General features: G+C 43.6%; 1 protein-coding gene across 3 annotated transcripts in view; it reads left to right on the top strand.

The window, feature by feature from the left end:
- AHCTF1 (AT-hook containing transcription factor 1) overlaps positions 1-27,742 on the top strand; it is a 222,981-nt gene that overhangs the window by 65,581 nt on the left and 129,658 nt on the right. For all 3 annotated transcript variants that reach the window (XM_088474344.1, XM_088474346.1, XM_088474345.1), the window contains 7 exons: positions 7,944-8,005; positions 14,414-14,542; positions 14,638-14,728; positions 15,813-15,902; positions 16,042-16,182; positions 16,746-16,850; positions 16,976-17,069. In XM_088474344.1, the coding sequence (XP_088330470.1) occupies positions 7,944-8,005; positions 14,414-14,542; positions 14,638-14,728; positions 15,813-15,902; positions 16,042-16,182; positions 16,746-16,850; positions 16,976-17,069 (712 nt within the window). The remainder of the gene's footprint in view (positions 1-7,943; positions 8,006-14,413; positions 14,543-14,637; positions 14,729-15,812; positions 15,903-16,041; positions 16,183-16,745; positions 16,851-16,975; positions 17,070-27,742) is intronic.

A 27,742-nucleotide genomic window follows, 5' to 3' on the forward strand; every position in this document is an offset into this window, starting at 1 on the left:
GTTCTGTTTTTTCGTTTGGCAGTACTAAGCGTCTGAATTAAGACTCATAAACTGCGACTCCATCTACCTCCGCCGGGCCGCTACACCAGTAACTGTGCTGGTGATTTCGGCGGGTCGCTGCTAAGCTTGCTACCTGGATTGCCACCGGATGTAAGGAGATGCCAGGTAAGGAGATCCCCCGCTTATGGGGAATCTCACGCGGCAGTCCAGGCTTCTGGTGAGTCCCTTGCTTCTGGTGTCAGAGACTCACCAGAAGCCACTGCTGTTAGGACCCGGGATTTTCAGAATTCTAACTACACCACCGGGGCTTTATCGTCTGACGCTGAGGATCGGCAGCAGACCCTTCTGTTGCCACGATGCCAGCGTACCCGGCTGGTTAATGCAGCCTAGGGGGGGGTATGCGCTCCCCCGACCCAGATGCAGTCCCTAAGAAGGGTTTCGCTCGTCTGGGTTGCTCTGCATACCCTCCACTTGTATTTGAGGTGCTCCAGGTCCACCCTCAGTGCTTCCTGTAGCTGTTAGTCTCAGGAGGGTTTGGGTCAGTCTCCCTGTATACCTCTCCCTTCCTACCATTCCTGTGTGTCTGTGTAGTTGATTTAGTTGATTGTATTTTTGTTACATATGCATTGTATGTGTGACACTTTGCTAGCTGCTGTATTGACACGGTCTTTTATTTCTGTCAGTTATAACTACACTGTTTTTTGTTTTTTTTCTCTCCATCCTTTTGGGGTGGAGGTCGTTTTCTGAGTACTTCACATTCATTAAGATTTTGTAAAGACTGTCACATAAGTGAGATTATTCCCTTTATTTTGAACATGTCAAAAGATAAAGGTATACAGGAGGGGGAGCCTTCTGTGCTTGTTTCATGTAAATTGTGTATAGCTTATTGTATCCCTTCAGGACATTAAGGATGGTTTGTGTGTTGTCTGTCTTAAAGAGCCACCAAACCAGTCCAGTTTACTTGTCCCTGGACAAGAGCCTTCTTGGATATCCTCTTCTTTTTTTTTTTTCCCTCTAGGTAATGAAGCAATTTGTGAATTGTATGACTGTTCCCACTATGCCTCCTAGGATGGAGTGTCCACAGCATACTATGTTTGGACCTCCTATGCATCCTTCCTGAAAGGATGTTTATGGCCATTCTAGTCAGAGTATGGCACAGTCTAATGTTGATAGCAGACCGGTAGTTACTAAGGCGCCTAAGCGCAAGTTAGCTGCAACATGCTCCTTCCTCCCTGTTTACCCAATGTGTCACACCTGTTTGTCTGCCCCTCCCATTTAGAATGTAAGTTCTTACGAGCAGAGCCTCTACCCTCTTGTGCTTCTTCTTACTTTACTTTCATCTACTTCTTGCCACCAGGGCACCTAACACTTGGTTGCTTACGCTCTGTTGCATATCTAGGTGTTATGGTCCCTAATGTAGCAATGTATATTATCCATGTCCTTGTCCTATATTGTACTGTAAGTCACTTGTCAAATTATTTATGTACTTTGTAAGATATAAATAAAGGATAATAATAATCAGTTTGCCCAACATATTGACTCAGACGCATCATCAGAGGCTTCAGATAATAATGCACAAGGTTCCTCTCCAGGGTCTAGCTCGGGATGACCATCCGTCCACAGTGGATGTTCCTCCTTTTGGTGAGGGCGGTTAAATCAATCCTAGTCATTCAGGATGATTGACCAGCTCATAGAACAAAGGCTACAGTGTTTAAACACCATCGGAAGGTGGTTAAAACTAGGGATGTGCAGGCTCGGTTCTACTCTGTTCCGTTCGTTTTTTTTTACCGAATCTTATTGGCTATCCAAAACTCGTGACAGCTGAAACCCAATAAGATTCGGGAAAAAAACCCAAACGGAACCGAGTAGAACCGAGCCTGCACATCCCTAGAACTGAGTTCCCTGAATCTGAACAGCTCACTGAGCTTTATAGATGAGGCATGGGATAACCATGACAAACATTTTTATGTGAATCAGAGAATAACATCGTTGTATCCTTTCCCAGATTCTGTATGTGCTAAACTGTGGATGCTCATGTAACGCATTTGATATAAATGCTACATTGCCTATTCCGTCTGCATCTTCCCTGAAGGATTCCACGGATAAAAAGATTGAGGCGTGTCTTAAAATTATTTTTTTCATCATCTGGAGCTGTTACTCGTCCAGCTATGGCTGGAGCTTGGGTAGCCAAAACGGTTGAAGAATGGATGGGAGCTTTGTAAAAGTCTTTACCAAATGCTACCAGAGAACAGGTGATGTATATATCTCATAGTATGGGAAGCGGCTTCCTAACTGGGAGAAGCTGCTGTACAGCCATGGCCAAAGTTTTGAGAATGACAAGAAGTATTCTTCACAAACTTTGCGGCTTCAGTGTTTTTAGACCTTTTTGTCAGATGTTACTATGGTATACTGAAGTAAAATTACAAGAATTTCATAAGTGTCAGAGGCTTTTATTGACCATTACATTAAGTTTATGCAGAGTCAATATTTGCATATGTGTATATCGGTTTCGCTATTGTTCTAAACAGAATTGTGGTTCTTGATTAGGTATATATGTGTTCACTTATTAATTTGATAAAATGTTTATATATCAGATGTCAATCAGTTCAACTGATTAGATTAAACAATCCAAGTCCTAGAAATGGTATAAAGAGCTTTCGGTAAAGATTAAATAGATGAATCAATAGAGAAATGTACATGAGGTACATTATTATATAATAATTATATATTGTATACTGACATGCCATTAGTATGGACTCAATACAAGCTTTGACTACTTTACAAACATCTGACATACAGGATTTAATCACTGACCTGCCATAAGCCCCTGACATCTTTCCCGATTGCTTTGATAGTGCTGTGTGTTCCATCAATCATATGTCAGGAAATGGTTATTGAGGCGTCTGATGAGACGCAGGTGAATATGATCAGATGTAGCCACTATTTAAATGGCAGGAGGGCATAGGAGCTGCACACATCTTCCTGAGGAAGCCACTGATCTGTGTGAAGGCGGAGAAACACGTTCAAGTGCATATGCTGTGGAGAAGCCAGTTTGTGTGTTCACAGTACTTTGTGCTAGCTCCATCTTGGCAGGATACCAGTGAGTAGCAGTATCCCACAAATTCTGACAAGCTCCAAGCATTGATTAGGCAAGAATGGGCGGCCATAAGTCAGTATGTGGCCCAGAAGTTTGACAGCATGCCAGGGCGAATTCCAGTGGTCTTGAAAAAGAAGGGTCAACACTGCAAATATTGACTCTGCATAAACTTAATGTAATTGTCAATAAAAGCCTTTGACGCTTATGAAATGCTTGTAATTTTACTTCAGTATAACATAGTAACATCTGACAAAAAGGTCTAAAAACACTGAAGCCGCATACTTTGTGAAAATCAATACTTGTCATTCTCAAAACTTTTGGCCATGGCTGTAGATGCTGGAATTTTAGCTTTTAAAGTATCAGCAGCTTCAATGGTGGTACGCAGGGCCCTTTGATTAAGATCCTGGAAAGCTGATACAGGATCAAAGAGGGCGCTAGAGGTTTTACCTTTCTATGGAAAAGTACTTTTTGGAGCAGAGTTGGATAAAATAACAGCTACTCTGGCGGCTTCAAAGTCAGCAGGTCTGCCATCTATGGCAACTATGAAGTCTAGGCAGGTTTATTTTCGGTCATTTGGTTCTCAGGGACGCGCAATGGAACAGCCATCCTCTAAGGCAGGTGTCTTCAACCTGTGGCCCTCCAGCTGCTGTGGAATTACACATCCCAACATGCCCTGCCACCATTTTGATAACGGCATGCTAAAACTGTGGCAGGGCATCCTGGGATCTATAGTTCCACAGCAGCTGGAGGGCCAAAGGCAACAAACTAAGAGGTCTGGGTCGGCAAGATGTCCAACTTATAAGCCAGGTAACAAACCCTCTTTTTGATGGGGTGGGCCTCCTCTTGGGGGATCCCGCGGTAGGAGGCCGACTTTCAGCTTATGGATTATTGGCATCAAACAGATGCCTGGTCTGAGAAGTGGTCTCTCACTTTCAAGAGGCATCCTCCCCAGAAGTTTTTTTTTTTTTTTTTTGCAGATTCCCCATCCAATGCGGACAAGGCCTTGGCCTTTCAAGAAGCCATTCACTCCCTGCTGCAGGCGGGGGTAATAGTCCTGGTTCCTGTGTCGGAACAGGGAAGGAGTTCTTATTCAAATCTATTTCTGGTTCAGAAACCGAATGAGGCTTATCGCCCTATACGAAGTCTGATTTATCCATGTACCCAAGTTTCGTTTGGAAACTTTCCGATCAATTATTTTGGCAATGGACCTGGGGGATTGCATGGTTTCTCTGGATATTCAGGATGCAAATCTACATGTTCCTATTATACTATCCCACCAGCAATTTTTACACTTTGCTGTCCTTCAGCAGCAGTACCAATTTCAAGCTCTACCTTTTTGACCTATCTAAAGCTCCCCAGGTTTATACCAAAATAATGGCAGTCATGACGGCCTATCTCAGGCGTCAGGGAGTCAGAATTCTGCCATATCTGGACAACCTTCTGATAATGGCACAGACTCCGGTTGTTTTACAAAACCATCTTCATCTGACCATAACCTGCTTACAAAAGCACAGCTGGGTCATCCAATTGGCAGAAATCTTTCTCCAACACAGCAGATGGTACATTTAAGATCTCTTCTGGATTCTCAGGCACAGAGGGTGTTTCTGAGATTGTGGCCCTATCATTGCGAATAAGCAAGCTCCTTCGAAAGCGAAGGGTACCCATTCTGCTTGCAAAGCAGGTCCTGGGATCAATGGTATCCACTTTGACATAGTGGGGTATGCTCAGTTCCATTCCAGGCCTCTGCAAAGATTTGATTCTCTCAAAGTGGAACGGACAGTATCATCGAATGAAGTTCCGGAGGACCCTTCATACTCTAGAGGCTCGTCACTCCCTCCTGTGGTGTCTGAGAAAGGATCTTCTGAACAAGGGGCACCCATTCTGGATTCCAAATGTGGTACTGCTCCACTGATGCCAGTCCTCGCGGATGGGGAGCAGTGACAGGTCATCACACCTTTTTAATGAAGATGGACAAATCGGGAAAGTCATCTGCCAATAAACATTCTAGAACTGTGGGCAGTATACAAAGCGCTTATCAGGGCACAGGACCTGCTTCAGGGCAAGCCGATCCAGTCTGACATTGTGACTACAGTGGCCTACCTTTAATCATTTAGCGAGGCACAAGAAGTTATGTAGCCATGAAAGAAGTGACATGAGTTCTTATTTGGGCAGAACGTAATCTTCCAGCCATCTCTGCAATTTTCATATCGGGAGTACTCAATTGGGAAGCAGACTTCCTAAGTCGCCAGGACATACACGCCGGAGAGTGGTCTCTCCATCCAGGAGTGTTTCAGCTTCTGATAAATGGGGTCTGCCAGAAATGGATCTCATGGCATCACATCACAACCACAAGGTCCCCATGTACCGGGTCCAGGTCCAGAGACCCATCAGCAACCTTTGTGGATGCACTGGCAGTAAGATGGGACTTCAAGCTGCCATATCTCTTTCCTCTGACTTCTCTACTCCCAAGAGTTCTCAGGAAATTCAAGCTGAAAGGCGGAACAGTAATACTGGTGGCTCCGGCTTGGCCCAGATGTCATTGGTCCACCTACATACAGATTCTGTCAATAGACAGTCCGTATCCTCTTCGTTGTATGGCAGGATGTGCTAACGCAGGGACCTTGCAGACATCCGAATTTACCTAGTCTGGTTTTGATGGCATCTTAAGAGCAAAAGGTTTTTCCAGTTCTGTAATTCAGACAATGCTTAGGGCATGAAAGCCTGCCTCTGCCCTCATCTATTACAGGGCTTGGCATTCTTTTGGTCAGTGGTGTGCCCACAAAGTATGATCCTACCTAAAGTGTTCAGGATTTCCAGGAAACTGGCTTTTCTCCAGGTGGGTTTAGACCGTGGTTTCCGCCTGGCCACTTTGAAAGTGCAGGTTTCTGCACTTTCAGTATGTTTCCAGGGGAAGATTGCCTCATTACCAGATACTAGAATTTTTTTTTTTTTCAGGGAGTTCTGCAAATTCAGCCTCCCTTTTGTTTCACCGGTAGCACCGTGGGATTTGTTGGTTCTTAAGGGGGCTACAAGCTCCCCCATTTGAACCCTTGTACATTTGATAAAGCTGCTGTTCGCACTAGGGAGGGTGAAATTCCTAAGGTAGTGTCCCGTTTTTTCATGTGAATGAAGAAATTGTAGTACCAGCTTTTCAGGTTCCAGATCTTTCTGTAGGTGAAGCCTCCCTGGATGTAGTTCGTGCTCTTCGTATCTATGTGGAGCGTACAAACTGTTAGAAAATCTCATGCTCTTTTTGTATTATATGGTTTTCACAAACGAGGATGGCCAGCTAATAAACACTCTGGTGAGATGGCTACACATGACTATCTCTCAGGTGTACACACAGGCTGATCTCCCTGTCCCAAGCACATTGACTGCACGTTCTACTCTGTCTGTAAGGGGCATCGTGGGCATTTAGGCGTGGTGCCTCTGGTGAACAGTTGTGCAAGGCAGCCGCATGGTCTTCTGTTCACACTTTTCTTAGGTTTTATGCCTTTGATACTTTTGCCTCTCAGGATGCTTCCTTTGGGCGACGAGTTCTCCTTTCTGCTCTGGAGCGTCCCCTACTCTAGGTGAACTGCTTTATGACATCCCCATGATATCCCTGTGGAACCTGAAGAAGAAAATAAGAGTTATGGTAAACTTACCTAGAGAACTCCTTTTCTTTGAGGTACACAGGGCACCCACTCTGACGCACCTGGCTGCATGGGTAAATTTTTTTCTTTGAGGTACAGATTACCTCATTTTGTGTAAGAGTATTTCTGATGTACGATTGCTCTTCCTTCTCTAGCCTTGAGGATTGTTAACTAAACTGAAGTCCTATGGCTAGGGGTGGGGATATATATGAAGGAGGGCCCAAGGCATCCTGGGAGCTAAAGCTTTAACTGTTTGATGCCTGGTCTTCAACCATAATATCCCCATGGTATCCCTGTGGACCCTATGGACCTCGAAGAAAAGAAGTTATCTAGATAAGTCTACCAAAACTTATTTTGTCCAGGCGATGTCCCCGACAATCTTCTGTTTAATATGAAAAACAGTGTTTCCTTCATACTCATAGGATTTTCTACGTGAAGCATAGATCTAACCCAAACATAGGATTCTCACCTATCGCAGCCTTCTGCACCTCGTGGGGGCATCACAAAGAAAAACAGGCTTAATCACCTACGCGCCTGTGGTGTTGGGATTCCATCTTCTGGTTTCCTTTTTCTTTCCTTCTCTCAATTTTATTTGGGGCTTGTTTAGACACACAAAAGACTCACACTTAACATGTTCAAGAGCCAAGCTCATAGGCTGACCATCTATTCCTCGGCGGCCGTTACCCCCAACAGATTCCGAGAAATACATTTACTCATATTAAGTACAAAAGTAGTATTTTAAACTTTAAGGGCTTTATTCAATTGTTGCTCCTGTCGGGCGCGATCAGCTACCGGCGCACCATTTCAGCTCGCAGCCCCGGGGGTGAGCTGAAATGGGCGAAAAGTTACCTGTTTTGGCACCCAAAAGGCTCTTTTTGTGTCCACGCCTAGCACTTTGGTCAGGTATAGCCATTTTACGCGGTTAAATCTGCAACATTTGAATAGCGCCCGCTATCTCCTATCACTTTAGATGGGAGATCGAACGTGCTATAACAATTGAATACCGCCCTAAGGGTTTGAATGTCTTATGCTTTCATTGTCTGTGTTAATATTGGCATGTATGTATTTAGGAATGCAGGCATAGGACAGTACAACATGGGTGGATATTAAAGAGCAGATGACACTGTAATATTAATGACACCTTCATGGTGGTAAGTTTTTTTTGGTCATGAACATTAGTAGAACTTTCTCTTTATCTTTTTAATTTCAAGATGCTGTATGTTTGCTGGGTTCTGGAGTAATTCATTTCTCTTGCACTGGCTTTCAAAAAGAGGTAAGTACTGCATAGACCACATTTAGCATCCTTATTCACTTGGTACAATACCCATACTCCATTTGTCACATTCTGCTCCAAATAAGAGATTTTAAGCTTCTTGCAAACCTTATTTGTTCTGGGGGGGGGGGGGAATAAATATATATATTTCTTTTATATAGAGAGATCTACAATGGGGCTATAATTTAAAGTTTCCCTATTCAGAACTGTCTGAACGGAATACCACCAAATTTGGCAAGTATATTATTCAAGGCATGTGAACAAGGATTCAGTGAAACAATAAATAAAATTAGTTTCAAAATCTGCCGATAGGGGAAACTATAGTGCTGTACAAGGTAAATTGCATGACAATGTACCAACCAATTGAAATTAAATTTAGGTTCATCTTGGTTATCAAATTTTTATTTTTACTTTTCGTGGAAACTGAAAAAGAAACAGCTGAAATTTTAATTCAAAAATAGTGTGCACTGCAATAAAATGGTTGTCAAATTGCTGGTATTCCTGATAATGAAACTGATGATCGAATATTGTGATTTTGGAGCTCAGAATTTGATTCCTCTTGTTCGGTCATTTTCTGTTTCAGTTTCTCTATTTAATTTTTGGTTTCTTTGAATTTTCTTTGCACGCGGCCATATTTTACTCTATCTGTAGATTTATTTATTTTTTGACCCACATTATCCTCTCTATGCATTGAATAGTGTTTAGTTTTTTTACAGCTCTGAATAGTTGAACTTTATGATCTGATTGTCAAGGGAGTGTATCCACGAGTGAACCACTTTTTTTTTAACCATTGCCGCGCTGGTTGCATAAGTTAAGCCGTGTATCCACTTGCTGATTAAACGATTACGAGAACGTAATCGTTCAATCGCTCATTAATCGTGCATAAATCGGGTAGTATAATGTCGCAAATGACCAGCGCTGAGTGTTCCTGCTGGTCGTTTCAGACCTCGATCATCACCTGAACATGGCGATCAATCTGCTGATAACGACAGATTGGCCATGTTCGGGGATGAGGGAGGGTGCCTGCACTGAGCGACATATTGTTCAGTGTGGACACCTACAGGATGTGGAATGACTGAACGATTACGATGTTGTAATCTTTCAAACGTTCCTCAGTCGGATAGTGGATAAGAGATACATAGAGTAAAAAAAGTATTCAGTTTAATAAACGTATAAATAAATTTTGCTTATGAATCACCAGAATTATTTTAATCAGAAGTGAACGGCAAATGTTTAAATAAACAAAAAATATATTAAAAAAATATAAAATGGGGGATCTCTTTGAATAAACCAGATATGCTAGTCTTGTGGTGTTTGAGACAGGGAAATGGTACTTTAGATCTCCCATACAAGGATATAAAGTTATCCAATATAATTGTTAGAGTGTCCAAGTCCACAGGATCTACTGAATAAAATTTGCACAGTCAAAGAGAGTATTTCCACCGTATATAGGTCGATCTATTTTCTCATGTAGTGGTTGTATTTACCGTCCTTGGCCCAGAGCTGCTAAATATCAGGACCCCCGTCTAGCTGACAGGTTGGTGTAGTGGGGATGGTCCTGGGCGTCCCCCGGTTACTCACACGGTCCAGGTGCACGCAGCTCTTGCCAGCCACAATAGGAAACTGACACTGGCATTGAAGAACAGATAACAGACACTGCTATCTCAAAGCCTTATCCTGAGCCATGCTGAATGGTGGTAGGAGTAGTAAGAGACACTGGTAAATAAGTGCAGTGGTCCAGTAATATTAGCCTGTAAGGCTACTGTGGTGGTCCGCCAGAGATCAAACACAGGTGCCAAGCCAATGTTCAGTTCATCAGTGACCGCCTAGCATGTGGAGCTTCGGTTAGCGTGAAAGCAAAGTGCTGGTGCTCAATTCTTGCCAATAGGGTGCAATATAAGATTAATATAGAATTCAGTGTCCGTAAATACCCTGTAGACTTTTTCAAGCTAAATGTCACTTTGTTTCCTACATTCCTTTTAAATAGCATAGATGGCTTTCTTATTAGCTGACCTCAGGGAGACTGATAAATAGTCAATCATAACACCTACAGTTGCAGACTGCATTATTTAATTGCAGCCTGGAGATTGTCCTATACACACTACAAGAAGTATAACAAGACATCATTCATACACAACTCAATTGTTTTATATATAAAAAATAAGTAATATAATATACATAATATCAGTAATCAACTTGTATAGAATTCATTAAAAAAGAATATTTATACACAATCCATTAATTCACTTTATATAGAACACAAATCTATCCTCCGGTTTGCTGCACAAAGGCGCATAAGCAATTAGCCCAGCATCCGTACACATCTCCCCATGTCTGAGTTCACTTGAATTATAGTATGGATATGTGTTAAATATACATATGTGGCTCTTTATAAAATAGCTCTACAGTCTATTGATTCAATAAGGTTGATAAAGACATCAGTACCTTCGCTGAACTGCACCATTGGTGTCAGCAACGGACACCCTGCCCATAACGGCACTATGATGATAATCATAGAAACAACAATAAATAAAAATAAACATGAAAGTATATATCAACTTTGAGAGGATAAAAAATTATAAGGAATGGAAGTTTGCAGATACCCTATTAGAAAATAAAACCTAGATCATCCAGTGTGTGGATAGAACATCACCCAAGCTGTATAAGCAGAAGGAGAATATTATGAAAATACAGATGGAAGGAACCAGAGTTTACCAGAGGGGGAAGAACCACAGTGATAAAAAAGATAAATGAGTCATTCCATGCCATCACAGCTTCCAACCCGACCGTCTCAGATTTTTATGAAATTTGAATTTTCGTGTTGGTCTTTTATTGAAGCTAAAGGTGTCTACACACTTGGCGATGTGCTCACGATCTGACATTGTGTCCAATTTCCCCTTGAACTCTCCCCAGCAGCTCCCCGGCAGTCATGGGCACGATTTGGTGTTAAAATCTGTCCAATGTGACAAACGATCTATCGTGCCTCCTAACTATTCCAGAGCATCGTGACTGAAATTGTCAGATCTGCCCTACAGCACTGCAGATCTGAAGATGCGATGTACGACCTGCAGGAACGCACATCGTGATTGTTAGTGGACACTCACCATTTGGGCATATTTAACACGATTTGTTGTCATGATGTGTCGGAATCTGGTAAATCGTGTAAAATATCACGTGTTTAGGCACCTTAAGGGACCATAGTTTTCATAAATAGTTTTAAATTTAAATATAGACTTTTACATTTCAAGGTCACATTATGTGTGGACCTTGAATATCGAAAAAAGTGCAATTTTTATTTTTTTTGTACATACAGTATGTTATACACTTAAATACAATATCTCTCTTTGGTATATGTTTAATTTTGGGAAGCCTTTGGGAACGGGAGTAAAAATATTAAGTACAGCAGTTAAACCCTTCTTGCACTAACCATGCAACTGGCAAATTCAGAGTTGTCTTGTAGAATCTCTGTGTTCTAGAGATGGCAAACGGTGGATTTCCTGCGATGGTACAAAAGAGGATATAGTCTATATTCCAGCTGAGGAACCTGTGCCTGATAATTGTGTCATTTAATATCAATATTCGTTTGTCACACTCTTTATCAAACTACCACTATTCACTGATAAACTTTGGCCTGATTCAGAGAGAGACGGAATTGCACAGCCGCACATAAATGGCTGTGCAATTTTTCGTCCATTTAAAACTAAAATGCAGAAGGAGGTCTGACACCTCCTTGCTGCATCTGTGTGAGCCCAGCACTGCGACGAAGGTCGCAGCCTGGGATCACCTTCGGAACAGTTGGTTGCGATTGTTGTCACTTCGGCCAGGCTGCCGCAGCTGAAGCTTACCGCATCCTCACCGGGTACTGGCAGCTTGCGAGGCCAGGAAGTCTGCGTCCACCAATGCAGACTTTGGCCTTGTGCCTCCCAGAGAATTGGGCGACATGCCCCCGTTTTCCAAGAACGCTGCCCAGGAACGCCCTTGCTCCACCTTCCAAATGTCTCAGGCTGTCAATCGGGCTGCGGAAGGGAGGCTCTGCGAGTGAACTCGCAGGTGGAGGGCTGCACATGCGCAGTACACATCCTGCGCATGCTCAATCCAACCTACTATCGGAGATGTGTGCTAACCGTGTCTAATTCAGGCCCTATATTAGGTAAACTGTCTTAGGCCCTCATTCAGAGCTGTACGCTCTGAGCAGAGCACACGCTCTGAATGAGGGCCGCCCTCCATAAAAATGGAGCGTCCTCCTGGACGCTCGTATAGCTGTGGGTCACCACCCACAGCCTATACGAGCGTGCAGTTTGATGGTCGCGACCATCGAAACTGCGAGCCGGAGCCTGCGGTTGAGGTTTTCAACCGCAAGCCCCGGAGTGATTTTGGCTCTATCAGAGCCAAAATCACTCCCACTGACATCACTAGTGATGTCAGTGGGCCGGCTTCTGACGGGAGGCGTTCCCGCGGGAACGCCCCCGTCAGGGAGGCACGCCCCCGGCACGCCCACCAAAGGGGGCGTGCTGTCAATCAACATCGACAGCACGCCCCCTTTGATCAGACACAATGAGCGAAGGACTTTCCTTCGCTCGTCGCGTCTGGCGCATGCGCACGATGGAGCTCCCTCCGTCGTGCGCATGCTCAGTGCAGACCATCGACCCACTTGCGAGCGGACAGCCGCTTGCGAGTGGGTCTGAATCAGGGCCTTAGTCCCTTCTAACACTAGTTCTCAATGCAGAAGAACATAGAAGGGATGGCTAAGAAGAACATAGAAGGGATGGCCATCGACCATCAATTTGCAAATCTAGATTGTTTACCATCATTGGCAGAGAGCCAGTTATTTTCTGCCATTGATGGCAAAGTGGAACCTGTTGGTTTTTTCTGCTCATGACAGCCTAGCGCCGCCCCTTGTCTGTCCGCTCAGCCCAGCCACCTAAGCTTCATCCCGTTTTTTGTTTAGCCCGCGGCTTGCCAGACACGTGGCAGCAGCGTGGCCATCCAGTGGTGCAAAGCATTGATTGTACAATCACAATCAATGTTGAACTATCGATGGTGCCATCGATTGTGGCTATCCCTAGAACAGAGATTCTACAAGACAAGTCTGAACTTGCCAGTTGCATGGTTAGTGCAAGAAGGGTTCAACTACCGTACTTAATATTTTTTTTTTTTTTTTAATCCTGTTCCCAAAGGCTTCCAAAATTGAAATATGAGAGATTCAAGGTCAAAGATCACATCATGTGACCTTGAAATGGAAAAGTCAATATTTAAATATTAAACAATTTTTTATGAAAACTATGGTCTCTGCTTCTAATTGTGGTAGAACTTTCATGTTGGTCTTGTTTTGAAGCTAAGTTATGATTCGTTTTAGTTGACCTTACAGGCATAAATTTAAATTTATTTATTTTTGGCCATGTTTGCAACCCTGTAACATGAACACCGTGTATCACAGACGGCATAAAGTAACTTTCATATGTAAAATTGTAGCCCTCAATCATCCTACCAAATATCATGAAAATCTGAGACTGTCGGGTTGAAAAGTTACTTTTTTTGTGCTTTTGCATGGAATGACCCGGTTTATGTCAGGCATTCATTGGGTAGCAGCTGCGTGGCTCCAGCAGGCACACTCGCACAGTACATGTACACCCACTGGAGTGGCGGTTGGGGGAAGCCCTTATATATCACCAAAAACCTTGGTGAATATTAGTTACTAAATTAAAGTGCTTCGTTAAGTCTGTCTGGACACAATGTTTGAAGGCGGAATATCCATTTAGACTCTGCAGAGCAGAGTCGTCTGAACGTATCACTGCCCCTGTTTGTTATTTCAATCACTTCTACCTCTAGGATATTAAGGAGTTTGGGATCACTATAATGTTTGTCAAAAAAGTTCCTGGAGACATTGTGATAAAAATTTGCTCTACGTACATTTTGTCTGTGCTCCCTAAATCTTTCTTTCAGGGAACAAATAGTTTTGCCCACGTATTGAATCCCACATGGGTAGCTTAATACATAAACTATATATAAAGATTCACAGTTTATAAATGTTTGATCTCATAAGACGTACCTGTAGACAGAGATTAACTTTATATGTCCACATGTAAGACATCGTGTATGATTGGCAGATAAACCCATGGGTTGTTACCGTTGCAACCACGTAGCTGGCAACTTTTTTTATGGCCACATTGTCTATAGTTGGATTGATATATAGATGGATCTATCTATTTCTGAACATGTGTTTTTTTTTTTTTTTTTATTATAATTTAGTATGACACATACATTTTAGGTAGGCTATAGAAAATCTATCCTTTTATAAAGCATTGCATGAAAAAAATGTCAGTTCACAAAGGGACACGATGGGCTTAACATGAGTAACAATGTAAAATGCTTCAATAATGTTTAATGTGAAATCACTTGTCTTTTAAGACCCTGCACTTTTTAAAGAATTCTGCATCATCAATAAATGAAACTGTTCACGATGGCTATAACAGATGCTTAGTGGCTGGTCTGCTCTCCCCAAGACTTGCTGATGTTCAGCCCTCCAGTTTGAGTCAAGTAAGCATTTCCCACCCCCTACCCCCATCCATCTTAAAGTGAAGAGCTTTCAGGACCTCTTATGCTAAAATGGAAATACCCTTTTTAATGTATAGGAAGAACAATTAAAAGCTTTGTTGTCAGCTGCCATTGAAACCAGTTCCATTAGCCTTTTAACACGTTGTATAAAGCAGTGGACTGCAGAAGGTAAGTGTTCAATTTTTCTTCCCTACTGTAAATGGTGTATGTACACTCAATTGCTACTTTTATGAGGTACACCTTTCTAGTACTCTTTTGTGGCCAGGATTGAGTAACGTGCTTGAAACATTCCAAGGAGGTTATGGTCCTTGTTAAAATGATGACATCAAGCAGTTTTTGCATGTTTATTGGCTGTATAGTCATGCTGCAGAACCACCATTCCCAAAGATGCTTTATTGGATTGAGAGCTAATGTTTGTCGCCAATTGGACTACACTGAACTGGTTTTCATAGAACCAGTTTGAGATTATATGCTTTGTAGCAAGGCACGTTATCCTGCTGTGTAAGTAGTCTTTAGAAGATGGGTGTAGATTGGGGCCATAAAGCAATGCAAAAAGACAGCAAAAGAACCGGTGTAGGCTGTGGCATTCAAAAGATATTCAATCGTTACTAAGGGGCCTAATGTGACCCTAGAAAACGTTTCCAACTAACATCAACAGTTGAAGCACGGCAGGATGGATTCCGGTTTACGTCAAATACCGATCACGTCACGGCAGATTTTTCCAAGCCAGGTGATGAATTTAAAAATCAACTATCCGGTTTTGTTGCGTCTGTTCCCAATGTGGCCTTAGCTTCCTGTGTGCTGACAGGCGTGGAATCTGGTGTGGTCGTCTGCTGCTCTAGTCCATCCACTAAAAGGTTCAAAGTGCTGTGTGTTCAGAGATGATTTTCTAGATGTTGTCACCTTCCAATCAGCTTGCACCTGTCTCTACAAGCTCATTTGTTCTCATTAATATGGCAGTTCCTTAGATATTTGGTTTTGCACATCGTTCCCTTTAGGAATTGGACTGTTGTGCATGAAAATATCAGATTTAGTCATTTGAGTTACTCACACCACCTTGTCAGTCACCAACAATTATATTGGTGTTGGGTCTGAATAAGAAGCAAACTTTTTGATCAGGTTTACAAGATGCTACCATGTAATTGGCTGGTTAGCTGTTTGCATTGACAAGCATGTGTGCCTAATAATAAAAGTGCCCTGTGTATGTATGTTGATCTATATTGCCTGTCATTTTTTAATTTGTTTTTAAAAGCGCAACCGAGGTCTGCTTCTAACCTGCGTTTTGTTCTTGAATGGACATGGAATAAAGTTGTCCGTACAAAACAAGATTTTGACCAACTGTGTAAGTATTCATTATATTTTATGCAATTCTAAGTGTTTGTATTTTATACATCTGCACCTTTTAGAACTTAAGCCAACTAAACTGTAAAACTACAACATTATTTTCTGAATAATTATTTAACTTTGTCTATATTCTGCAGGTGTACCTCTGTTTGATGGATCATGTAACTTTATTGACCCTCAAACACTGCAGTCTCTACAGCACTGTGAGTTGTGTCTCACTAACCTGAACACTGTCTTTGACTGTTTTTTAAACGAGGCCCAGGAGCTCACTGAACAAGGTACATAAGTTACAATCTGTCAATACCTTCTCATTTCCATATCGGGCTTAACCTGGGTACACACTACATGATATTGTTAACTATTTGGCCAATACCGATGCATTGGAACGAGAAATCTTAAACATCATGTAATGTATTTGCACTACAACGTGTAGTGCACGCTCTCCCATGGGGTCGTCAGCTGCATCGACCTGATCTTTTGTACATGCAGTAAAATCAGGCTCACGATCCCATGCGGCAATGGGGGGCCGGCTTATCGGGCACAGTTTCCCCCAGTGTGTATGGACCGCCTGATATGTCGTGGTGACATCTGATGACCAGGCAAGTGGTAAAATGTGGGAGGCAGCTATTTTCTGATTGAGACTGTAGCTGATAAATTAATCAGTAGTACATCAAATGTCAATATTAAATATTATTTTGGCCCACTCACTGTCTCCACTGTTTATGTATTTGCACTTTAAGCAGCCTTGTTATGACCATAAAGTAGTTTTACTGTTTTGTATCGGAAAAAAAATATCTAAAATTTGGGTTGTATTTATGCTTAAACTGTATCATTTTTGCAGGTTTAATAGATCTGACCAACAAAAAGTCGGTGACCAAGCTCTTGGCTCAGTACACCTCTGTTGTCCTCTGGTTTTGTCGTTGTGGTCTTTTACCAGATAATTCGGGTAAGACCTTAAAATAAGTTATTTTGTGCACATTTTGTAATTCTATAATGCAAGACCAATAATGTCAGTTTTGCGAAGATTTTAGTATCTTTTTTTTATTTTGTCCCTCAACTATGTTCTATCAGATGAAGCTCTTCAATTGACCAGACCATACTACAATTATCAACTGATGCAGTGCTACTACACAGAAAGGCGGAAAAGGATGGAACATTTATCCAGGTAGATAAAATGTTGCTTTTTGTTTTTCCAAATTTAATGTTGTGCTTTTGGTATGATATCTTAACTTCCATTTTATTGTTGAACTTCAGTTGCTTTCCTATAACTTGTGGTCGTTAGGTGTTGAACTACCAATGAAAAACTTGGTTATGGAGTTTGGTTATGGCAAAAAAACAGAAGAAGCATATGTGCTCACTTAGAAAGAAATTCTATCTACTTTTGATATATTTTCAGTTTGTGCCAAACCCACCATTTGCCATCATTCCCGATTTCTGCAGCAGGCTCCATAGGGTATCCACAGGAATACCTTGGGCTATTGTCATGGCTTGGCCATCGGGCACCACACAGTTAACTTTGTGCTCCCAGGATGCACTGGGCCCCCTCCTATAACCCCGCCCCTCAGTTTCAGTTGGTGCCCGGCCATAGTCTGATCACTGCATGGGGGCTGCTGGCAAAAACAGCCCTGAAGTTAAGACTGCAAGTGCGGCTAGTGGGGACAGTCCAGCGGAAGCCCCCACTACCGCAACTACACCCCTGCTGGCGCTGAGCCACCGGTACTGATCCGGGGAACTCTGCAGACTTTTCTGGGGGCCCCAGCTAGTGGGGCCCGGGGAGCTCAGCACTGTGGTCTGGTGCACAGGGGGCAGCAAGTTAAACGAAAAAGGCATCTGCGGACACCGCCCACTGCGACACAGTCCAGTGTCCCCAGGGCTGGGGGCTCCCTGAAGGCGGCAGTTAATGGAGCCAGGTACTGCTCCTGCGCTACCACTAGACCACCAGGGATATGGGGCTGGAGCGTTAAGGAAGCACTCCAGCATCCCAGGGGTTAATGGCCTGCCAGGGAGGGTGCCTTTCCTTTTTTAGACTATGGGAAATGCCCCTCTCTCACTGCACCAGCCACCCTTCTACTGAGGCTTGGCGCGCTGGTGCTTTTGGAACCTCCCCCATGGTCCTGCCTCCAGAACGCTCGGAGGCCATCTTGGATGCGCAGCTACGCTGAGTAGGAATGTGGAGCCTGGGTCCCCCCCCCCCCCCCTCCCTCCCTACCTCTCCTACAGCTAAAGGTTTTTTCAGGTAGCGCTATTCCCTCTTCAGACTTAGCATCTGAGTGGTTGATGTTAGCGCAGTAAGTGCAGGCATTTATTTCTGCATAGTATGTGACTTTATGTTAGCGCTGTCTTTATATTTTCTTTTGTCAGCCATTTTTACTGTCCCTGTTTTCTGCTCTGTTCTACCCTAATCTATGCACAGTACTGTCAGGGTGGATATTATACCTCACAGTGGGTAGTGTTTTACTTACTGTAAGGGGTCACATACTAACGTGTCTGGTAGTGAGGATTCCGCACTCAGTGGAGGGGGAGTTTCTGCAGGATGGGATATGCAGCACTTTTGGTCCCTGCCTGTCGCCCCTGTAGTAGCAAGCACGTTCCAGGAGCCTCCGTGGGCGGCGCCTACGCTAGCTGTTAAAGCCTTGGTAGGGCGATTGTCCCGCTCCTCAATTTTGGTTCATGCATCAGGCGGTAGTTTTTTCCCCTGTACTTGGGGCACCGGGACAGTTGATGGTGGCACAGGGTCCTCCTCCTCAGAGGGTATCCCAAAAGGAACCTGTCTGGGTGAGCGCTCTGTCCGCCACAGTACAGAACTTAATGGACGTTTTAACGGTGCCTGCTCCGCGGCCTGCTAAGAGACCTTTAATAGCGCCACTGTTACCACATTATTATGGTGATGTCAGATGAAGGGGAGCTCCCAGAATCTGACTCGAAACGACCCACTTAAGAGGTTGAGTATAAGTCCAGGATTTATGTATACAGGCTAATTTAAAGCTGTTCGCAGGGTTATGCTCATGGAGAATGACTGTCTCCCTGCGACTGCATAGTCTTGCGCATACTTTAAGAACCTTAAAGGTAAGGCGTCAGTTTTTCCTCCATCTGGTCAGCTGGTGGCCCATATGGAGGAAGCGTGGAAATTCCCAGGGAAATGGTTTCAGCCCCAAAAGAGACTGACTATATTCTTATCCCTTTGCAGAGGATTGCTTCACTAAGTGGGTCACCCCTCCTCAGGTGGATTCCCATGTGACACACCTGATTAAGAGTGCAATCTTACTCATGCCGTCTATGTCCTCATTTAAGGACGTTACGGACCGCAAGGTAGAGATTTACTTAAAATCCGTTTACACTTTTGGCCGGCGGATCAGCCAGACCGCTCATGGTGGTCTGTTGGGTGGCTCGGGCCATGGAAAAATGGGCTGACGCTCTGGAGTTGTCATACTCCTCTGATGCTTCTGAGGAGCAGATGGTGCTGGTAGGTAATATCCGCGATTCTGCTACTTAAATTAACAAGCAGCGTTGGATGTTTAGCCTGCTTACTTCCAGGATTTCGGCAGTAGCAGTTTCAGCTTGCCGATCATGGTGGTTGCGTTCTTGGAATGCAGACGTAGAATCCAAGAAGGGCCTGGAAGGCTTGCCGTTTAATGGTCAGGTCCTCTTCAGCCCAGACCTAGATAAAATTGTAAGTACGTTGGCAGCTGCAAAGTCTGCATGTCTGCCATCTGCTCCGGCTCCGTCTGGGACTGCTACTTCGTCCTTTCGGGCCTATCGTCCTCAAGGTAATCAAACAGTGCAGTCTTTTCCCAGGCCATCAGAGGCCACCAGGAAGACACCCACGTCCAAGAAGCGACCTTGGAGTGCTAGACACCTTGTCACCAAGCCTGAGGACAAACACTTAGCAGCTTACCCAGCACTGGTGTATGATTACCACAGACACCTGGGTCAGAGAAGTGGTTTCTCACTGGTACGCCCTCTCCTTCAGCAGAAGGCCTCCCCATCAATTTTATTTCCTACACTCCGGAGGTAGGCCTTCATTCCACAAATGCTCTGGAAATCCAGAAAGTGGTAAGTTCTATGCTCCAAGAAGGGGTCATAGTTCCTGTCCCCCCATCCCTCAGGGGGACGGGTTATTATTCCAATCTCTTTTTGGTACCAAAACCGAACTGTTCTTTCTGTCCTATTCTCAACCTCAAGGCTCTAAACAAGTTTCTGAGGGTCCCTCGGTTCAGGATGGAGGCTCTACGTTCTATTATATTAGCTATGGAACCTGGGGATTTCATGATGTCCCTGAATATTCAGGATGCCTACCTGCATATTCCCATTGCTACGACTCATCAGAGGTTTCTCAGATTTGCTGTATTGGATCACCATTACCAGTTTTAAGTGCTGCCGTTTGGTCTTTCCACGGCTCTGCAAGTGTTCACCAAGGTAATGGCTGTCATGGCAGCTCACCTGTGGTTACAGGAGGTTCGCCTGCTACCTTTCGTGGACGACCTGCTTCTCCTAGCAGGGTCTCCGGAGGTACTTTGCAATCATCTGCACCTGACAATATCGGTGTTGCAGACTCACTGCTGGCTGATCAATTGGAAAAAGTCCTCACTGATGCCATCCCAGAAGTTGATCCATCTGGGAGCACTGTTGGACTCTCAGCAGCAGAGAATCTTCTTTAGAGGAGAAGATCTCAGCCCTACAGACCAGTGTACGTTCCTGTCTCCAGGGTCGCCAGGTGTCCATTCACTTGGCAACTAAATTACTGGGTTCCATGGTGTCGACATTTGACATGGTGGAATATGCCCAGCTTCGTTCAAGACCTCTACAGAGGCTGATCCTCTTCAGATGGGATGGATCACACGGTCGGATAAAGACACAGGGTGCTTACTCCGGAGGTGCGCTTATCTCTGACTTGGTGGTTACAGACATGTACCTAAAGAAGGGGTGCCCATTTTGGATCCCGGATTGGGTCCTTCTCACGATGGGCGCCTGTCTCCGGGGCTGGGGCTCGGAACAGGCCCACACATATTTAAGGACGGTGGACATCAACGGAATCTGCCCTTCTGATCAATATATTGGAACTTTGGTCAGTGTTCTGAGCTTCTCCATGCAAGACTGGTTCTGCGAGGGAAACCTGTGCAAGTTCAGTCAGACAACGCCACCACGGTGGCTTACATAAGCCTTCCAGACGGAACTCTCAGGCAGCTCTGCAAGGCATCCCGCATTCTGACTTGGGCAAAAGACAATATCCCAGCCATCTCTGCAGTGTTCATTCCAGGAGTACTCAACTGGGAAGCGGACTTCCTCAGTCGACACAATGTACATTCGGCGGAGTGGTCACTTCACCAGGAGGTCTTCTAATTCCTGGTGGACAAATGGGGTCTTCCAGAGAGAGACCTCATGGCCTCCAGACACAACTGTAAGCTAAGAGTGTACCGATCCAGAACAAGAGACGCAGAGGCTCTCCTGGTAGACGCTCTGTCGGTTCGGTTGACCTTCCAGTTTGTGTACCTGTTTCCTACTTTCTCGCTTCTTCCTCGGGTATTGAGGGAGTTCAAGCAAGAAGGAGGCATGATCCTGCTGGTGGCTTCAGCGTGGCCCAGACGTCACTGGTACTCAGATTTTAAGAGTCTCTCCATAGACGTTCCGTTGCCTCAACGTCCGGACCTGTTGTCTCAGGGTACTTGTGTTTATACGGATCTGGGTCATCTATCTTTTGACGGCGTGGCTCTTGAGACATCCATGCTTAGAGCTCGGAAACCTGCTTCTGCGAGGATTTACCACAGGGTGTTGCATACCTTCTTTGAATGGTGTCGCCCCATTGAAAGTACATGTTTCCACACTGTCTGTGTGGTTTCAGTGGAGGATTGCTCCACTCTCGGATGTTCGCACCTTTATGCAGGGTGCTTTTCGCATACAGCCTCCCTTTGTGCCTCCTGTGGCTCTTTGGGAGTTGGCTGTGGTCCTTCGGGCTCTCCAAGGACCTCCATTTGAACCACTGCGCTCAGTGGATCTCAAATGGCTCACAGCTAAGATTGTGTTCCTCCTGGCTAACGCTTCTGCCAGGAGGGTGTCAGATTTGGGGGCTCTTTCCTGCCGACCCCCCCCTTTATGGTTTTTCACAGGAACAGGGCAGTGCTTCAGACTTGCCCTGGGTTCCTGCCTAAGGTGGTCTCTAGTTTCCACACTAAGGGGGAAATTGTAGTGCCGGCCTTTAACTCACCAGACCTTTCAGGAGGCCTCATTGGATGTGGTACGAGCTCTACGGTTTTATGTGTTCCGTACCGGTTCCCTTAGAAAGTCGGACGCTTTGTTCGTCCTCTATGGTTTCCATAAGAAGGGTTGGCCGGCCAACAAGCAAACGTTGATTCGCATGGCGATTTCTGAGGCTTACATTCATGAGAGCATTCCTGTTTTGCCCTCTGTTACTGCTCATTCTATGAGGTCTGTGGGTCCTTCATGGGCAGCTCGCCGTGGCGCCTAGGTTGTACAGCTTTTAAGGCGGCCACTTGGTCCTCTGTCCATACCTTTTTGTAAGGCATTATGCATTTGATACCTTTGCCTCTCAGGATGCTTCCTTCGGGCGGCGGGTTCTCCTTTTTGCACAGGAGCGCCCCCACCCTTGAGGATACTGCTTTGGGAACTCCCAAGGTATCCCCGTGGATACCCTATGGAGCCTGCTGCAAAAAAGAGATATGGTAAGAACTTACCTTTATTATCTCTTTCTGCGAGGTCCATAGGGTTCTACAAGGCGCCCACCCTGTCGCCCTGTGTTTCAGATGGGTCTGGTTCTGGTCACCGATTTTCCGTCTCCCTGTTGTGAGAATGTGATTCTTGTGTGTTCCAGACTTCCTTTTCTCTTTTTCTCTCCTCCTGTGGCCTTGGCTTATTACTGATCTGAGGTGCCTTGGCCTGGGGGCGGGGTTATAGGAGGGGGCCCAGTGCATCCTGGGAGCACAAAGTTAACTATGTGGTGCCCGATGCCAAGCCATGACAATAACCCAAGGTATCCCTGTGGAACCCTATGGACCTCGCAGAAATAGAGATGATGAAGGTAAGTTCTTACCAGATCTCTTATTTTTTAGTCTTAATCCCTTCACTGCTAAGGTCGAGTGCGACTCATCCTAAGCACTACAGTTCAAATGAGTTGAAATATGGGCAATAGAGTAAAATTGCTCTATTTCTGCCATTCATGCGCTTAGACTCTACATAACCCACTATTTTGAGTGAGGTGATACCTAAAAAAAAATATTCTTTGCAGGGTAGAGTTGTTCCCTGGTGATCACACATGAATAATTATAAAGTCCATGAATGGGGAAACATTTCTCCCATCCTGGCTTCAATAACTCTGGCACTCATATTTGTAATAGAAATCTTCTCTTCTTTCTTTAGTGGTTATTGACTGACTGGTGATCACCAGACAATATTGACTTGCACTGCACAAGTATTAGTAGAGCCAGTGAATGGGAAGGACACTTAATGTACCTAATCTCCCTATCCTGGCACTTAAACATCCGAGTCCTGTCTCTGAAGTGTTTCCCTTGTCATAGTCTGGTGATGACTGAACATTACTTTCACCTACAGAAAGCTATAGGAAGTCCAGAGTTGATGGGTTCTAATGGCCAAATCTTTAATAAAAATGTTTGATCTTCTAATGTGTGCTCATTCACTTATCAGGGATGGTCACAATTGTGTTCTGTCGTCTGTGGCTTTGGCAGTGGCATCCGGAGTTCATTGGTATAGACATCAGCATGGGATTCCTCTCAGGGCAGCTGGATTGTCCTGCTGTTTCTTGTCCTGAAGCAGTCATCTGTAACACTTATGTAGGACCCTATAGGCCATATGAACAGGCCGTGAAACCTGTGTCTGTCTGAGCCAGACGTGTCTTGCATTCTTTGCCTGTGTTTGTGACCGTAGTTCTTCGTATTACCTGGCCCTGGGATTGTATCTTGCTTTATTCGGTACTGGCTCTTTCTGTATTCCACCTGGATGGAGGTATTAGCTTGCTACTTACAGTAGATCGTAGACGTTTCTTTGATCCAGCATATATGCAGTGTAGAATCCAAGCCTGTTCAGACGCAACATAGCGCCATGGTCAGATTGTTGTTCCCGACTGACTTCTGGTTCTCCATTCTTGAATTCTGTTGACTTATTCAGGTGTTTTTCAAGAAGCCGAAGATGCCATTTTAGGTTGATTATTTAGCACACTTATTTGTGCCTAGCCTACTCTAGGGTATCTTTGGAACATGCTCAAGGTATTCCAGTGTCCACCAAATGGATGAAAGAAAAAAAGATTTTTGGTTACTCAACATTAAATCCATTTCTCTGTTCAACTCTGTTCACTAACATTCAGTGTGGTCTTGGTTACGTTTTTTTGTTAGCTCTTTCATGGGCTTAAGTTCCAACTGATATTCTAAAGGTTCAATGGCCTCATGGGATGTAGAGGGAGAGGAGCAAGCTTTCAAACAAGTTTAGTTTTTGTGCCTGCTGCTGGTCTAGCGCCCTCTACATCCCAAGATATACCAGTCTCCGCAAGATGGAGTCAGAAGTGGATCTAACAGTGACTACCAAAAATCCTTATTTGTGCACATTTTAGGTAGGTTTTTTTGCCATGTAAGGAGAAATAAGCAAGCTAAAAAAAGGTATAATTTGTGTTTGGTACTGCATAAATTACATTTATTGGTGTATGAATGGGATTAACCAAAAATGTGTCAGAATATGCTAAACAGTGAAGGGGTTAATTAAACTTCACGCAATATATTATGACAATTAACTGCTCAACGATATTTCCCTTGACATCTGAGGCTTTATACATCGTATGTTTTCTCCACATATAATACTCTGCCATGAATGATTGAAGAGAATCAAAATTAGGCTGTCATTACAATGGGTAACTTCTTATCCAAATTAGCTAGTGACAGGGTAGGTAAAAACGACTCCCATTCCCTTTGTCATTTGCTCGGTATAGTGTAGTAATGGTTGGCAGTGTTTTGTTTTCTGTAATGCTTACCTGCTCTTGTGTCTGGTTGGCTACCTGGAAAAACACCAGTCTGCTACTCCTGGCAACAGAGCTGGTGATTGTGCTCCTGATTGTAGGTTCCAGTGTTGTATGCCCATCATGTCATAAGAAATTGGCAAATACATATGACCAGGCAGGAATAGGCCTTAATATAGTCCCCTGGATGAGATTTATCCAAGATGAGAGAGAGAAATTACTAACAAATCAGCTTCTGTCAGTTTACAGGCTGTGTTTGAAAAAATGACAGGAGCTGATTGGTTGGTACTACTTTCCACTTTCTCTCTCCAAGGTTTGATACATCTTCCACTGTCCCTAAAATAGTGTAGAATGAAGCCAGAGTCCAATCCCTAATATACAAAAAAGCAACTTCTTGATGGACTCCTAAATTAGGGGTGTTTCGTAATGTTTATTCTTGCTAGTATAGTTGCCTAAATATAGTTGCCCCTCTTCCCTGGGATAGAACTGAAGAGCACAAAGTACTGTAACATGAAGTCAAGTGATGCTAATGGAGAAAATAAATAAGTTCCACAGTAGTTTAACCATTTTACAGATTGGATGAAATAATCCATTGTTGCTAACAAGGGTCTCTATGCGTTACAAGGAGTAGACAGGACAAGATTCCAGAAAAGTATGGATCTGAAATATGGATCTTGCTATTGAGAATAGGATTCTTCTGCAATTTTAGGAGACGCTCCTCTAGCTATGAAAATTTGTATTGTCTTTGCGATGTTTAATCTGGAGAATGTGGAAAACTTGATCAAACATGTGCAAGTCCATGGGGATGAATGAGACCATGGTGTCCATAACCTTGCTAAATGATTTAACCCATAAGGAATGGACGCTTGTCATAAAGCAGTCAGCCCAATTCTAAAACATTAGGTATCTATTCAGTAATGTGGAAGTGCAGAAATGGTGTTCGTACCCCAAAGTAGTTGTAGCCTTAACTATCTTTGCCAGAACCATTTCTCTGGAAGATTGGGGTTCACTTAGGGAACAATATGGATATAAACATATAGTTTTTTAAAGAAGCTTCATATTTTGTCAAGCCATATTGGAATTAGGTGTCACCATTGCATAAGTGTTCAGAGCCCTCATATTAAGGGTGGAGACACTCAATAAGTATGTCCAAGAGAAGGTAAACAGGAAATACTTGTTTAGTATGTAAATCAAGTAGAGAGGGATAATATACCAGTGTAAGCTTTCATTGGACACCTGGTCAGCAGGGGCTTAGTCAAAATAGAGCCTTTTTAATCTCCCATTTGATACGGCCACATTATTAAAGACAAATTAGGCTCCTTCATACAAAAAGCTTCTTGAAAAAGTTAAACTATTTTCCACAAGGTCTGAGTAGTTTCAGCCTCATATTTATCCGCAGAAAGCTATAAGCTAAGAATAAAATTGTAGCAGGCAGAATTATTCAAGCCCTTTGGTGTTTTCAGGATTGAAGATGGAAAGCTAAATCGAAGTTCAAGTGACTATTGGTAGTCCGTTCCTTCCAACACCTGTAGGGGCAAAATTTCGTAATATGTAGGCATATTAAACCATTCTGTCAAGTGTGTTTTAGATATTGGAAGAAATGGATATTTTCTAGAGTTCCTTCAATATCATGTGTTTGAAGCCCAATAACTAAATTAAACTCCACAGTTAAAGCTTTACATTTTTACAGCGCTTCATAAGCCTGAGCAATTTCCTTTGTTCCTTCTGATCAGGAAGGCGAGGACTATTAAAAAAAATTGTCAATTACCTTTTCACATGGAATCTGAAAAATCGATACTCACAGCCATCAACAAAGACGACTTCTTCACTTCTATAAATCTCCACTATGCTTAATTTCACACTGCCATTTTAAGATGATGGAAGTAATAAAGTTTTGCCATGGCTGGGCTGTAAACAAGGCACTGTCCTCTCATCCCATTGTAAATAAAATAAACTCTTGCCTGAAATAAGTGTCCAGATACAGGGCTTGGCACATCGACTACAGACTCTAGTACCATACCTCACGACAAAGACCTTGTATAAAGTTACCTAAATTTACTTGAAACAAGAGCAGTGTGGAAAGGTGGCATCGGTAGTTATCGGTAGCCTGGGAGATGCTTGAGGAAGGACCATGGCCTCTACCTCCTTAATTCATATTTATTACAGTCTCTCTAATTCATATTTATTGCCACAGGATTTTGTTTTTCATCCCTAGATAGATAGATATAGAGATATAGATATAATCTCTAACTACATTTAATGCAATATTTAGCAATGCTGTTTTCATGTACTGTCAACAGTTCATGTTTTCAAGATTTATATCTTTGGGAACAGGTTGGATAATTACTGCCCCAGCCAAGTAAACTGTCACCTGTGTATGATTAGAGGGATCCTACAAACATGATCTGTTGTGGGGGTGTGACTGGAATTGTGAAACACCTACTTTATAACCACAAAAAAAAAATAGTGTCATTTACTCCAGAATGTCATAAAGACTGATCAGATGAATTGCAATTAATTGCAAAATCCCTTTTTGCCATGACAATAAACTTAATTCCAAAAACATTTCCACTGCATTTCAGCCCTGCCACAAAAGGACCAGCTGACATGTCAGTGATTCTCTCGTTAACATAGGTGAGTGTGTTGTCGAGGACAAGGCTGGAGATCACGCTGTCATGCTGATTGAGTTAGAATAACAGACTGGAAGCTTTGAAAGGAGGGTGGTGCTTGAAATCATTGTTCTTTCCCTGTTAACCATGGTTACCTGGAAGGAAACACGTGCAGTCATCATTGTTTTGCACAAAAAGGTCTTCACAGGCAAGGATACTGCTGCTAGAAACAATAAGAAGAGGGAAGGCCACCAA

This window comes from Taudactylus pleione, unplaced genomic scaffold (genome assembly GCF_031769625.1).
Source record: "Taudactylus pleione unplaced genomic scaffold, aTauple2 ptg000154l, whole genome shotgun sequence".
In the NCBI taxonomy this organism is placed as follows: domain Eukaryota; kingdom Metazoa; phylum Chordata; class Amphibia; order Anura; family Myobatrachidae; genus Taudactylus; species Taudactylus pleione.